This window comes from Callospermophilus lateralis, chromosome 7 (genome assembly GCF_048772815.1).
Source record: "Callospermophilus lateralis isolate mCalLat2 chromosome 7, mCalLat2.hap1, whole genome shotgun sequence".
Lineage (NCBI taxonomy): Eukaryota > Metazoa > Chordata > Mammalia > Rodentia > Sciuridae > Callospermophilus > Callospermophilus lateralis.
In genome coordinates this window covers 114,761,869-114,776,438 of record NC_135311.1, presented here as the reverse complement: position 1 = coordinate 114,776,438, position 14,570 = coordinate 114,761,869, and the positions used below count along the sequence as shown (strand labels likewise).

The following is a 14,570-nucleotide window of genomic DNA, read 5'->3' as shown; positions in this document are numbered from 1 at the left end:
CAGCCTAAATCCTTCAAGTCTGAGGGAGAGAGAGAGACGCGATATCACTTCCGATTTTAAAGGGGGCAGTGGACCTCCAAGCCCCTACCTTTCCTAGGTCTGGGAGTTAGAAGTTATGGGTTGGCTGCTCGACTCAGGGAGAACTCACTCTGGGGAACCTCGGGCAGGTCACTTTCAGCCTTGGGCCTCAGTTTTCTCGGGCGTGTCAGGTGGGTCCCGCAGACTTCCCTAGGTTGTGAGGACAGCGCGCAGCCGGATGCCGGTTCCGGGGCTTTGAGAACGTGGCTCAGTGGCAAGGCGCCGCCGGCCGGGAGGGGCTGGCGGGAGGGCCGGCGGGCGCGGGGATTGGCTGGAGGTGAGGCAGCGGGGCTCAGGGATTGGCCGGATCTGAAAGGGCAGGGCCGAACGTTTAAGAGGCGCGGAGGGGGCGTGCAGGGAGTGCTTCCCTCGCCTGCCTGTGGGGTTTACTAGGTGGCCCGAGGAGCAGAGGAGCATCCCGGCGTGCCGGTCCCAGACGGCGTGGCCCGCGGGTCATGGCCAAAGGAGAGGGCGCCGAGAGCGGCTCCGCGGCGGGGCTGCTGCCCACCGGCATTCTCCAAGCGGGCGAACGCCCGGCCCAGGTGAAGGTGAGGGCCCAGTACCCCGAATGGAGGGCAAGAGGTGGTGGGCAGGCCAAGATGGGATGCGGGGGCGTCGGAGGTTAGGCCTGATTCTGGGAAACAAGGGATTATCTGGGGACAGGCGGGCCTAGAATTAGGAGAGGCTGGGGGAGCCCCGAAACCAGGGAATGCCCCGGGCCAGAACGTGATGGAGAGGATCTGTAGGAATCGGCGCCCACTTTTGCCTACACACTTTCCTTGTCGGCGAGGGCCCTGCTGACAGCTTCTTGTGGTGCCGGGCTCTGCCTAGCCGGTTTTGGTTCTTATGTGTCCCGAGAGGCTCGGATTTTCCGCCCTAAAAGTTAGAGAGACCCCAGAAACCTGGAAATCCCCCCAAGGGGATTCATTGGTTCCTCATTCACCCCCACCTCCCCCCCACCCCCACCCGCCTACTCTCGCGCCTCAACTCAACTAACTCGGGCCACTCAAGTTCATTCATAAGAACAAGGGCTCAGCTCTTAAAGGAACCGCATTCCTCTGGCGACGGTGAGTGTGGGGGTTCGCGCGTAGTGCTCTGCGTCTGTCTCATCATCCACCCGTCCCAGCCCCTGCCCTATGGACTTATTTAACGACCGAATAAAACCAGGCTGTCCCAGGAACGGATCTTAGGCAATAAATATCTGCTTGGGAGGTTACTGCCTTTTCTTTTAAATTTTATTAGCTGATCCTTGGAAGGAACTGAGTGAGCAATTATGCTGTTACCATGTATGAGTAATCTCTACTTTCCCTGGGCAATCCCAACCTCCGTAGTCCCCTACCCAGAGAGGGCCTACTTCTGCACCTAGAGGCCTTTCCGCCACTCTCCTGAGGTCCCCTAGGAGCAGGAGGCTAGGACCACCCCTGAGTTTGCCTGAAGCTCTGGTTGCCTACAGGGACCAGGGACGCTCTGGGACAGATGGAAGGAACAGCTGTGCCTGCAGCCAGCTGGGATGGGCCCCTAGGGCTCTCACTCAGTAGGCAGGTGGATCCTGGCCTCAGCCAGGGTGGGAGCCTGGGCTGGGCTCAGGCAGCTCTTGGCAGCAAGAGGATTTTCAGGTTGTGGCAGCTGATGTTGGGTGGGGACAGGTCTGCTGATGGAGCATGCTCCCCCTCTGTAACTTGGGAAGGAACAGTGGCTGAGGCCTGGGGGAAGAGGGGCGGGGAGTAGCTATTTAGAGATGATGGGCTGATAGATTTCCTCAGACTGGGGTGGAAGGGGGCGGGAAACTTAGGGGCGACTTCTTCAGGAATATGAATGACCTTTTTCCCCAGGTTCCCAAGAATAAAGAATACCTTTCTCTTCTTATGGGAAGTGGAATCTCCTTGGGTGGGAACAGGGCAAGGCAGAGTTGTTCCTCCTGGCAGAGCTGGCTGGCCTCTAGGATGAGGCCAGGAACTTGAGCCTTTTCATCCTTTCCTCCTCTTCCCAGAAGGAGCCAAAGAAGAAGAAGCAGTTGTCCATTTGCAACAAACTTTGCTACGCTGTTGGGGGGGCCCCCTACCAGGTGACGGGCTGTGCTCTAGGGTTCTTCCTGCAGATCTACCTATTGGATGTGGCTCAGGTGAGTGGCCTGAGCCCTCTAAGGCTCCTCCAGCATACTGAGGTGGGAAAAGTTAGGCACCCTGAGAAGGACCAGTTAGTTTTCCCCATCTGTGAACTGGGACTAAAAATTCCTACTTTGCTGTCTCTCAGAGTCACAGTGAATGAGAAATAAGTCTTTAGAAAGTATCAAGGAGGGGAGTCTATCTGCCCCAGAATAGCTGGCAACTCCTCCTTGCCTGGCAAGAGCAATAGAGCCTGGAGGGGTAAGCGGTGGTGTGAGGGAGAATGGAACCCGCTGGTGACGCTGTTCTTAGAAGAGACTGGCACACCATGTCCCTGGCTGGAAGAAAGTCAGCTGGCTTGGCTCAGGGGCCAGTGAATGTTGCCAGGCTTGTGGAGATGTATATCCCACCTTCACCTGAGGAGCAGAGACATGTCATTGGCAGTGGGACCCTCACGTGCTGGGCTAAGTTAGAATTCCCCAGTGCACAGGGGCTTTGATTAAGAGGAATTCTCAGGGTGAAGCAGAGCTACTCTGTGCTTTGAGAAGCCTTGGCCAGCAGCCTGGCATCCCGAGAATTCACCCTGTCTGGATGGGAAAGTGGGAGGCTGAATAGCCATGGCTACCAGGGATCCTGCACTGGCTGTCTTTCTATGTAGCATCTGACTTGGCAAACAGAGTGTCTGGGTTGTATCCATTTTCAGGTAAGAAATACTAAGCCCCAGAAAGGACAAATGATTTCATTCAGCAGATAGTTTTTGAGCAATATCCATGCACTAGGCCCTAATTGAGGTACAAATATGAGAAACTTGCAGTTGAAGTATAAAAATGTAGTAAGTGTTAGAGCTTGGGGGTCAGATTGGAGAGACTACGGTATGCAAGAGGCTTCCAGCTTCCCAGACCAATAACTTGATGGTTGAGTAGGAGTCCAAGGAATCTGCGTTTAAATTCTGTTTGGGGACAGAGGGATAGCTTGAATAGGTAGAGATGGGCCACCTTTTAAAAAGCTTCTATAGGGCTGGGGTTGTGGCTCAGCAGTAGAGTGCTCACCTAGCATATGCGAGGTCCTGGGTTCGATCTTTAGCACCACATAAATAAATAGAATAAAACTATTGTGTCCAGCTACTAAAAAATAAATATTAAAAAAATAAAATAAAATAAAAAGTTTCTATAGACTCCTTCCTCATTCAAGATAGAGCTTGACCCTCTACAATAGAGATAGTAACTCCCATTATACAGATGGAAAAACTGAGACCCACTGTATATACCCAGTGAATGTTAATTCTGATTTCAGGTGGTCAGAGTCTCAGGGATGTGAAAGGGAGGGAAGGAAATGATTTTGGATTTATTCTACTTGATAGGAGTATTTTCAAGGGCAGCAAAGGGGAGGAAATAGATCCAGGAAAGCTTCTAAGGGAGCACACAGTGCTACTGTTATCAGATAAATGCTATTGTCATTTTTTTCCCCTGGGGATGGAACCCAGGGCTTCACACATGCTAGGCAAGTAATCTACCATTGAGTTATACCTCCAGGTCCACTATTGTCATTATTAATAAGGAAAATGAAGATGTTGAAGGCGCAGATGGCAGCAGCATAGGAGCTCAAGGCCTGGCTGAGGCAGGGAGGGAGTCCCTGCTTTTGCAGTTAGGATTGAGGCGAATCAAAGAATGAAAGAGTTGTCTCTTTCCCTCTTCCCCCTTCCAGGTGAACCCTTTCCCTGCTTCCATCATCCTGTTCGTGGGTCGAGCCTGGGATGCCTTCACTGATCCTCTGGTGGGCTTCTGCATTAGCAAATCTTCCTGGACCCGCCTAGGCCGCCTCATGCCCTGGTGAGTGGAAGAGGCTCCTTCAAGGTAGCAGAAGACAAATCTTCTGGCATATTTCCCTTGATCCTTTCATCTCTTGTCACAGGCTGGGGGGTGAGGAGAAGGAATGATATAAAAATGGTGTTGAAACCCATTTGAGGCCTCAGCTGCCCCATACACAGCCACTGTAATGCCTAGCCTATTCATTCCCAGACTGGCCAAAGTACCAGGCATGGCAGTTTCCCTCAGCCCAGGCTGGAATTCTGACTTCTCCCACTCAGTCACTTCCATAGTAGCAGAGCTACTGCTCTAGAACAGTTGAGCTAGCCTGCCTGGGTTTGAATCCCAACTTCACTACTTAACAGTTGTGCAATCTTGAGCAGGTGAACATCTCTGAGCCTCAAGTTTCTTCATCTGTAAAATGGGGATAAGGAACTTCTCACAGGGTTGTGGTGAGGGTTAAATGGTTTTTAATGTGTAAAGCACTCAGCAGACTACCTGGCACATATTAAGTGATATATAACTTGGCCCTCCTTCAGGGTGGCTCCTTGTGAGGCAGGGGTTGAGGGCTATATTGGAGTGGGGTAGCAGATCCATAACCTCTGGTGCTTTGGATGATATGAACTACTTTTTCCCTTGGTATAAAGCCTGTACTACTCAAACTCAGGCTGTGGAGCAAGGTGGGAGGAGGCGTTTGCCATAGATCAGACAGCAAGGGAGACATACAAGACAAGGCCAAGCCGGGGCTCTGGTTCCCTCCAGGACATCCTGCTACAGGGCGTGGGGGGGGCATACCCCTTTCATCTCCAGCCCATCCAAGCTCAAGTGGGCGCCTTCCTGCCCCAGGGGCGCCCATACCTGGTCTCCGGCCTTCAAAGCTCTTCCCACAGCCCCTGCATCCCCACAGCTTCCTTTCCCACGAGGCCCCCCACCCACTCAATCCTGCCAACCCCTGGCAAAAGCCCAGGTTGGAGCCTTTGATCCTGACTTCAGGGTAGAGGGCAGGATGGCCTGTCTTACCTGAGCAGGCTGCTGGGGACTCCCTAATCGCCAGCCGTGAGACTTGGCCTTGTGCCCATCTCCTGGCAGCCGGTAGAAGGCGGGGCCCTGCTGCCACATCGCCTCATGAGGCTCAGCCAATGAGAGGAAGCTGCTAGGCCAGGCTGCCTACCACCGAAGCACAGAAGCTGCAGAGTTTACTCCCAGTCACATTGGGCTCCTCGGGCAGGGCAGCGCTGTTCTATTCATCTGCTTAAGAGCCAAGGATGGCATGTCAAGGAAGGCTCCTGGGGAGCCCTTTCTCTCTAAGGAGACACGTGGATTTGGGAGGGTTAGAGGAGGCGGAGCACCCAGAGGACCCACCCTATAGGAGGCAGGATCTGAGGCCTTGCTGGGCTTGGAAAAGTCACTGGGGGCCCTATAGGTTGCTTTCTGCTTTAGCAGGTGACTTTGTGCATGTTTGAATGCAAACTCAAAGGTCTGCAGCACCCCTTTCTTTTTAGTGTAGGAAGAAGCAGGGTGTGTAAACCGTAGGACTTCCTCTCCTTCCAAGCCTGGGGGCAGCCCTCCTCTAAACCTGTACTTAAATCCTCTTCTTCAAACCAGACAGACTTTGAGGTTTAGAGACAGGTGTCAGAAGGGACATGTAGAAAGGCCAAGATGCAGCAGGCTGTACCTCTGGTGTGCTTTGAAGCCCCCTGGTCATGGCCTGTACTACTTCTCCCAGGGCGGCTCCTGCTAGCTTCCCTCATGTGATCACTGTACACAATGTCCCAAGAACTGCTCTACATTTTCATGCCAACTTATTTTAAGTTTCAAGACTACTTCAACCCTATGAAGTAGAACCCAAGTCCTTCCCATGGCTCCTAGGATGTCCAATTTCCTCTCTAAGCTTATCTCCTAATTTCATCTCCCTTGCTCACTGAACTCTAGCCCTCACTGTTCCTCAATCTTATCAGGCACGTTCCTGCATGAGGACCTTTGCACTGACTTTCCCTTGTCCAGCCCAGCTTTGCCTCAGATGCCTGCAGACTCACTCCCTAGTTCTATTCAGTCCACACAGTCATTGCCTTCTCAGTGGGACCTGTGCTGTCTATCTGTTGTGAAATGCACCCCCATTCTCACTTCTAATTCCCTGTAGTCTGCTTTACTTTTTTTGGGGGGGGGTGCTATTGGAGGTTGAACACAGGGGTACTCAACCACTGAGCCACTGTCCAGCTCTGTTTTGTATTTTAGTTAGAGACAGGGTCTTGCTTAGTTGCCTAGGGCCTCACTAAGTTGCTAAGGATGGCTTTGAACTCTCCATCCTCCTGCCTCAGCCTCCCAAGCCACTGGGATTTCAAGGGTGCACCACTACACCTGGCTGCTTCCTCCTTATCTCTTATCACCTTCTAACATGTTTTTAAAAACTGTGACAAAATATATGCAATATAACATCATCAATAATCATTACAACCATTTTTAAGTATAAAGTGACATTAAGTTTATATTCACATCTTGGTTAGCTATCACCACCTCCACTTCCAGTTCTTTTTATCTTCTTAGATAGAAACTCTGTACCCATTACAATAATCTCCATTCTGCCTTTCTCCTAACTCCTGCTAACCTCTCATTCCATTTTCTGTCTCTATAAAGTTGGCTTACCTTACATAAGTTAAATTATACAATAGTCACCTTTTTGCAACTGGCTTATTTCACTTAGCTTAATGTCCTTGGAGTTCATCCATTTTATAGTGTATATCATAATTTCATTTCTTTTGAAGGCTGAATTTTATATATATATATATATATATATATATATATATATATATATATATATATATGAAATTTTAATTTTGTGGGTTTTTGTTGTTGTTGTTGTTGTTGATCAACTATAATCACAAGGGCATTTTTGGGGGGAGGAGTACTGGAGATTGAACCCAAGAATGCTCTACCACTGAGCTATCTCTAGCCATTTTTATTTTTTATTTTGAGACAGGGTCTCCCTAAATTGCTGAGGCTGGTCTCAAACTTGTGATCCTCCTGCCTCAGTCTTTTGAATAGCTAGAATTACAGACATACACCACTGTGCCTATCAGGACAATGTTTTCTTTCTTTCTTTCTTTTTTAATATTTTTGTTCACTAATATATCCTGAGCAATTAGAATAGCACCTGGTACATTATTGGCGCTTATTAAGTATTCAGGTAAATGTTGGACGTAAGGCATGTGCTATTTTTTTATTCACATTTTACACATGAAAAAATGAGTCTCACAGAGGTTAAATAACTAACCCAAGACTAAGGATTTTTTGTTGTTGTTGTTGTTGTTTGTTTGGTATTGAAGATTGAATCCAGGGGCACTTAACCACTGAGCCATATCACCAGCCCTTTTTATTTTTTATTCTGGGTTAGGGTCTCATTAAGTTAGGGCTTAGGGCATTATGAGGTTGCTGAGGCTGGCCTTGGACTTGCAATCCTCCCCCCTCAGCAGCTCAAGATGTTGGGATTATAGTTATTTGCTGCCAGGCTTGGATATCCAAGACTAAGTTTTTATAGTTAGTTGGTAAAACCAGAGTTGAGTCCCAGAAGTAAGACTTCTAAGATCTTTCTCTTAACCTTTGTACTCTGCTCCCTTTCTATGCTGATGCTGTGAAGTCAATCCATCCTGAGGTCTAAGGTGACATGGGTAGGACTCACGTGTACATGGCATATACTTGTCCCCTTTATACTTATGTCATGAGGTCCATTCCTCCCAGGTGGCTCCTTCATATTCTTTCATCCGGAGTTGGCTTCTCCCACCCCACCCCACCCCAGCTTCCCTGTGTGTGCAGACGATACATGTACACATGTAAAAACACACATTTGCTGGGGTTGCTCCTTTTCCCTGCTCTGAAGTCTTGGTCTCATTGCAGTCCAGGGGCCCCATTCCATTCTGCGCTTACTGGCTTAGCCTTCAGCCTCTTCCCAGAGGCTGGGTAGGTGGGTTTAGTGGGAGGAACTTCCTTTCCAGCAGGTACCTACAGAACCTGACTCCTGGGGTTCTGGCCTCCAGCCTCCACTTAGACCCTCCCCTTCCTCAGGATCATCTTCTCCACACCCCTGGCCATCATCACCTACTTCCTCATCTGGTTTGTGCCTGACTTCCCACAGGGCCAAGAGCTTTGGTACCTGCTTTTCTATTGCCTCTTTGAGACTCTAGTCACGGTGAGTTGTGCCCCTGGGGACCTGGGTGAGGGCAGTCCCTAGGTTTTCCACATTTGTCCATCTGTCTGACTGGCCAAGGGCCTCTCTTTCATGCCAGTGTTTCCACGTTCCCTACTCAGCCCTCACCATGTTCATCAGCACTGAGCAGAGCGAGAGGGACTCTGCCACGGCCTATCGTAAGTGTCTCCTCAGCCCACCTGACCCCACCCAGGGGGCCTGGCCTCTGCACTCCTAGACCCTTCCTTGCATGTCCAGGCTGTTGTTCTGCTCTTGGGCATGGGTGTGAAGCCATCTTTTTTGTTTGTTTGTTTATTGTGGTTCTCGGAATTGAGCCCAGGGCCTCATACATGCTAAGCAGATGCTGTATCACTGAGCTATATCCCCACCCCACGAAACCATGTTAAAAACAATTCAGTCCCCTTATTGCTCAGTTGAGACCCAGAAAGACGCAAGTACTAATCTAAGGTCACACAGAGCAGGCCATGAGTATAGGTCAAGGTGCCATCTGCCCTGCCCCTTGGATCCACCATACCTGGATCTTGATCTCCCATCTGTCTGACCTTCCTCTCTGGGCCCACAAGCCATGAGGCCCTCCAAAAGACTCTCTTTTCACTGCCCAGGGATGACTGTGGAGGTGCTGGGCACAGTGCTGGGCACAGCGATCCAGGGGCAAATTGTGGGCCAAGCAAACGCACCTTGTCTCCAGTACCTCAATGGCTCTTCAGTGGCTTCAGAAAGTGCTAATCGCACATACAGCACCACCTCACTCAGAGAAACGGTGAGGCCCCTGGCATGGCAGGGATTGGGGAAGATGGGGGACAGTGAGATGCTTTGTAGTCATCCTAAAATTAGTAATAATAGTTAGTATTTATTAATTGTTGGGCATTTGATATACATAATTATGACTATGCCCAAAATGCTGATAAGGAAATTGAAGCTTAGAGAGAGAGGCTGAACAATTTGCCTACGGTTGTAGAATTGGTGATTGAAGAGATTTGGGAAGATTTGAACTGTGGGCTCTCAGCTTTCTTTGCCCAGAGCCTGACTTCTTAACATTTTGTACTTTCAAACTTTGCCCAGCCATGGAGAGCAATAGCAGGCCCAGGATGCTTCTCCTGTTTCACAGATGGAGACAGTGAGGCACCCAGAGGAAAAGGGACTGGCCCAATATCATTGAATGGGGCTGCTGGAATGAGATTAGACTGACAGTCTCTGTATGTCGTCTTCACCCCTTTATAGCAAAATGCATACCTGCTGGCAGCAGGGGTCATTGCCTCCATTTACGTCATCTGTGCTGTCATCCTGACCCTGGGCGTACGGGAGCAGAGAGGTAAGAGGGTCCCAGCTCGGAAGAGGTTCAGGCCCCAGCGCAGAGTGGCTATGTCATTCTGAGTGGCCCTCAGGATTTGGGAGGGTTCTCTGCTTCCTCCTCACTGTCCTCTCTGGTCCCCAGAACCCTATGAGACCCAGCAGGCTGAGCCAATGTCCTTTTTCCGGGGCCTCCGCCAGGTCATGAGCCATGGGCCATATATCAAGCTCATTGCTGGCTTCCTCTTTACCTCTCTGGCTTTCATGGTGAGTGGGGCCTGATGTGCTTAGCCTGAGAGGGGAGTGCAATGGGAGTGGGGTTGGAGAGGACACAGGATGTGATGAAGCTGATGGACTGATGGAATGAGGAGGGCATGGACTGAGGTTTGTGGGGTGTGGGAAATGACTTGGGGAGGCTCAGCCCCATTGTTACTTCCTTCCTTGCATTTCCTTTCCTGCCCCGCCCCATTCCTCAGCTGGTGGAGGGGAACTTTGCCTTGTTTTGCACCTACACCTTGGGCTTCCGCAATGAATTCCAGAACCTACTGCTGGCCATCATGGTGAGTGCAGGGCTTGAGGTGGGGCAGGCAGCCTGGGCTGACATGGCTTAGGCTGTGAGGGATGGTTCTTTGGATAGTCAGAAGATGTTTTCAGACTGGCCCATGGTCAGAAAGGGGTGAGGGAAACTTCTTGGAATATTTATTTGGAATTGACCTACAGTTGCTTAGGCAGGAGTTTGCAGTTGAGTATTTAGAGAGCACAACAAAAGCAAAGGTATAGAGGTCAAGCGCTCTGTAACTTTGTGCTTAGAGGTGTGAGAAGGCAGTAGAAGGACCTCCTTCAGCTCCCCAGGAGCCGTTAGGCATGCCTGTTCACTTTCTCACTGCCTGGATGATGTCATCTGGCTGTTCTTTGGCAGGGCTGGGAACGCCTTTGGGCACCTGGGAAGGGCAGGAGGGGTTCCATGGTTCTAACTTGTCTACCTCACCCACTTTGTCTGTCCACAGCTTTCTGCCACATTTACCATTCCCATCTGGCAGTGGTTCCTAACCCGGTTTGGCAAGAAGACAGCTGTATACGTTGGGATCTCAGTGAGTGGGGCTCTAGGGATAGGACTTAAATTGAGTTGGGGTTACTGGTGGGGGGCCTCCCAGCTGACTCATCTTATCACACTACCTCCCCTAGTCAGCAGTGCCATTTCTCATCTTGGTGGCCCTTATGGAGAGTAACCTAATCGTCACGTATGTGGTGGCTATCGCAGCCGGCATCAGTGTGGCAGCTGCCTTCCTATTACCCTGGTAGGTGTATTCAAATTTAGTTGGGTCTGTTCCCCAGCCTTCCCACTCCAGTTCTGAAGCTCCTTGGGGAAAATTCTCTGGGGGCTTCTCCTAATATAGACCATTCTATGGGTTCAAGTTGGGGTGGATCCATGTCTTAGAGTTGTACAGTTTGTGTACTGTGCAAGAGCACCGTCACACGGTGAGAAATGGAGCTAAAATCTAGCTTGCACTCCATTTTCCAGGCCGAGCATCCAGATTGGGACTCCTTCATCTTGGGGGAAAGAAACCTTATTCACATGAAGGTGCCATAAGCTCCTTGGAGCTGTGGGGTGCCACAAGATCCTAGAAGGCCACCTCTTCTTATTGATACAGGGGCCATACTGGCTAGCGGGGGCCTGGCAGCTAGTTGTTGATGGGGTCCTCATGGTTGCCATTACCCACTCTGCACAGGTCCATGTTGCCTGATGTCATTGACGACTTCCACCTGAAGCAGCCTCACTCCCATGGCACTGAGCCCATCTTCTTCTCCTTCTATGTTTTTTTCACCAAGTTTGCCTCTGGAGTCTCACTGGGTATCTCCACCCTCAGTCTCGAGTGAGCAGAGTGGGAACGTGGGGTGGGCAGGGCAAAGCAAAGCCAGACCCCAAAAGCTGCATCTTTACAATCCCCTGCCCTCTGGGTTCCACAGCTTTGCTGGGTACAAGACACGAGGGTGCTCACAGCCGGCAAGTGTCAAGTTTACACTGAAGATGTTGGTGACCATGGCTCCTATAGTCCTCATCCTGCTGGGCCTGTTGCTCTTCAAGCTGTATCCCATTGATGAGGAGAAGCGGCGGCAGAATAAGAAGGCCCTGCAGGCTTTGCGGTGAGAGAGGAGAGGTGCCATCCAGTCTAATCCTCTGTGGCTAAATCCACACTTAATCTCTGTACACCTTTCCTCGACAGCTCCAACACTTAGCTTTGTGCTAGCACTGCACTGAGTGGCTTTACATTTATTCACTCAACATCTACTTCCTGGGTGCCTCTTAGGTGCCAGCTTTGTTCTAGTTAACAAAACAAAGCTAAAGCCTCACCCTTGAGGAGCTTGTGTTTTAGGAGTGTGTGTTCATGATCTCCCATGTTCTTCCAACAATGTTTGGTGTCCTAGATTTTTATGATTTTCATTGTGCTGATAAAAAACCTAAGACTTAACCAGGAAGAGTGAAGGGCCCAGTGGCTAAGGGGTGGAGCTTGGCTTTGAGCCTCATATATGTCCTGACCATAGCCTGTACTCTTTGCTACCCTCCTAGCATGCAGGACCTGGAGTGTGACTCAAACCCAGAGGGTAATATAGAGTGAGTCATTCTGCCTATAAGCCAGCCAGGACCAGAGTATATATCCTGGGGCTTGTGGTGCCCCATGTACAATAAGAATAGCAAATAGAGGAACCAGAAGTTTCTGGGCTGAAAGAAGGAGTAAGCAAACTATCTGTGGTTTCCCTGTGGCTTTTACTATAGGGCCAAGATTGCTGCAGAAAGAGGCAGGTGTCCGTGGGTGTGGGACAAGAGGCTTCCTCCATCCTATCTCTTGTGGCTTTTTCTTGCAGGGATGAAGCCAGCAGCTCAGGCTATTCTGACACAGACTCCACAGAGCTGGCCAGCATCCTCTAGGGCCTGCTGTGTTGCCTATTAAAAGTCACCATGGAGAGGGTCTGGGTCACCAGGCCACACGAGGACCAGGACCTGCTTGCCTACTCACTGAACAACTGGTCTCCAGATGCCAGGATACAGACTGAAGACTGGAGAGTGAGCAGACCAGGATATCTTACCCACCATGGGGCTGGCCAGTCTGCAGCTTCCTGCCTCCTCTCTGCCCTCCCACAGGGCCAAGCCCTGGGACTGCTACTGTGAATATGCCAAGGACTGATCGGGCCTAGCCCGGAACACTAATGTAGAGATGTTTTATACAGAGACTAATTAATAACTTAATGACCATGTACATAGCAATGTGTGTGTTTGTATATGTCTGTGAGCTATTAATGTTATTAATTTTCATAAAAGCTGAAAAACTGAGCTGCCTGTTTCTGTCTGTATCCTTGACCACTCAACAAGCCCTTCTGTGCCAAGACAGATAGAGGGTACCATAAGCCTCAGGTACCCCTGAGTAGGCAGAATGTGTCTGGGGTTCGATGACAGCTTTGGCTAACATTTGCTGAATACTTGTTCAGTGGGGAGGCATTGTATGCACTTCAGTGGTATTCTCATTAACCCTCAAAACTGCCAGGTCAAGTCTGCCCCCGTTTTAAAAATAAGAAAGCAGAGCTCCATCATAGAGGGGGATGTGGCTAACTTCACACAGCCAAGAGCAATCCAGCAATCCAACTGGAACTCCATTCCAGCTCTGTGTGACTCCAGGACCTTACCTAGCACTCTTTACTCCCCTGTGTCTGATGATGACCAAAGGACTGGCAGACAAATGGTTGGTCTCTGTGTGCCTGAGCCTGCGAGACTGACTGTGCTGGTATAGACTGTGACTGAGGCCCTGAAGACCTGGCATTCTTCTCCCACATTATTATCGCCAGTGTTGAAGCGGGGAGGATGGACCTGGCTAGGGGTGAGTGTCAGATAAGGAAGGGTCCTGCCTCTGGTGGGGAGCAGGGGGATAGGGAAGGCTTACTTGTAGCATTTATCCCATTTCTGTGGTGTGAATACTCATGCCATAGCCAATTCAAGTTACCCAAAGTTGTACCATCTTGCCAAATTTCTGAACATTTACCAGTTGGCTTCTACAAGCTGGTAGGATTGCTCAGCACACCACTGGCTCTCACACACATAGGTCAAGTTCCAAAATGACAGGGAAGTAAAGCTGGCAGGATCAGGAGTGACCAGTTCAACCTCATTATTTCACAGTTAGCATTTCTGCTTTGTGGGCTTCATTTATTTGAGACTCTTCAGGCTTGGTTTTTGCCTTGAATGTGGGGGTTCCATTGTTGCTGATGAAGTTTTGCCAAGTTGCTTTTATAAATTCCATGAAAGATTACTAACAGGCACTGTTATGTGTTCACAAATATTAATTCAGTTGGTCTCCACAACTTCCCTATAAGGAAGTTACTATTATTATGCTCATTTTACAGATAAGGAAATGCTGACACAAGGAAATTAAGTAACTTGCCCAAGATCACCAGACAGTGGTGGTAAGAGGATAAGTTGATACTTCAATCCAGGCTGATTGACAGTATGGCCTGTGCCCTTAACCACTACTTGGGCTGTTACATGAGATAACAGTTTGGCCCCCACCAGTCTAGTTCTAGTACTTTTGTAGCTGCATCTCTGGTCAGAGGCTGTCTGGGCAAGGCAGGAACCTAGGGCTGGCTGGCCTCTGTAGCTAGAATACTGAATGTCTGAGCTTATAGAGGTTCTTTCACACTACCACCTTCCTCCACTCTATCAATAACCACCAAGTTCTGTCTTTAAATATGATTTCAGGTGCTAAATGTTTTCTCTGATACAAGGAGGCTGACTCATAGTGGGATAGGGAGGGGGAGCATGGGAGGAAAAAATGAATTCTAGATAGGGCAGAGGGGTAGGAGGAAAAGGGAAGGGGCAGAGGATTAGTAAGGATGGTGGTATGTGATAGACATCATCATCCAAAGTACATGTATGAAGACACGAATTGGTGTCAACATACTTTATATACAGCCAGAAATATGAAAAATTTTGCTGTATACATGTAATAAGAATTTTAATGCATTACGATATCATTTATTTAAAAAAAATCAATAAAAAAATAAATATGATTTCAGGGCTGGGGATGTAGCTCAGTGAGAGAGAGC

The 14,570-nt window shown here is 49.6% G+C and overlaps 1 protein-coding gene across 2 annotated transcripts; it reads left to right on the top strand.

Moving 5' to 3' along the window:
- Positions 1-465: 465 nt before the first annotated feature.
- Positions 466-12,714, top strand: Mfsd2a (MFSD2 lysolipid transporter A, lysophospholipid). Of its 2 annotated transcripts, none has more exons than XM_076862911.1 (14): positions 466-620; positions 2,069-2,200; positions 3,888-4,012; positions 8,048-8,171; positions 8,269-8,347; positions 8,792-8,949; positions 9,411-9,501; positions 9,625-9,746; positions 9,956-10,039; positions 10,487-10,570; positions 10,665-10,777; positions 11,210-11,353; positions 11,448-11,624; positions 12,345-12,714. In XM_076862911.1, the coding sequence occupies exons 1-14, from the start codon at positions 534-536 to the stop codon at positions 12,406-12,408; spliced, it is 1,584 nt and encodes a 527-aa protein (XP_076719026.1). In that variant the 5' UTR covers positions 466-533; the 3' UTR covers positions 12,409-12,714. The 2 variants fall into 2 exon arrangements, with proteins under 2 accessions (XP_076719026.1, XP_076719025.1); XM_076862910.1 differs by having other exon boundaries at positions 466-626.
- Positions 12,715-14,570: the final 1,856 nt, after the last annotated feature.

What these genes read in the sequence shown, in the direction of transcription:
- Mfsd2a (XM_076862910.1), top strand. Translation starts at nt 534, where the DNA reads ATGGCCAAAGGAGAGGGCGCCGAGAGCGGCTCCGCGGCGGGGCTGCTG. An exon ending in AACGCCCGGCCCAGGTGAAG is followed by an intron (nt 627 to 2,068) that starts GTGAGGGCCCAG and finishes TCCTCTTCCCAG; the next exon opens with AAGGAGCCAAAGAAGAAGAA. An exon ending in ATCTCCACCCTCAGTCTCGA is followed by an intron (nt 11,354 to 11,447) that starts GTGAGCAGAGTG and finishes TGGGTTCCACAG; the next exon opens with CTTTGCTGGGTACAAGACAC.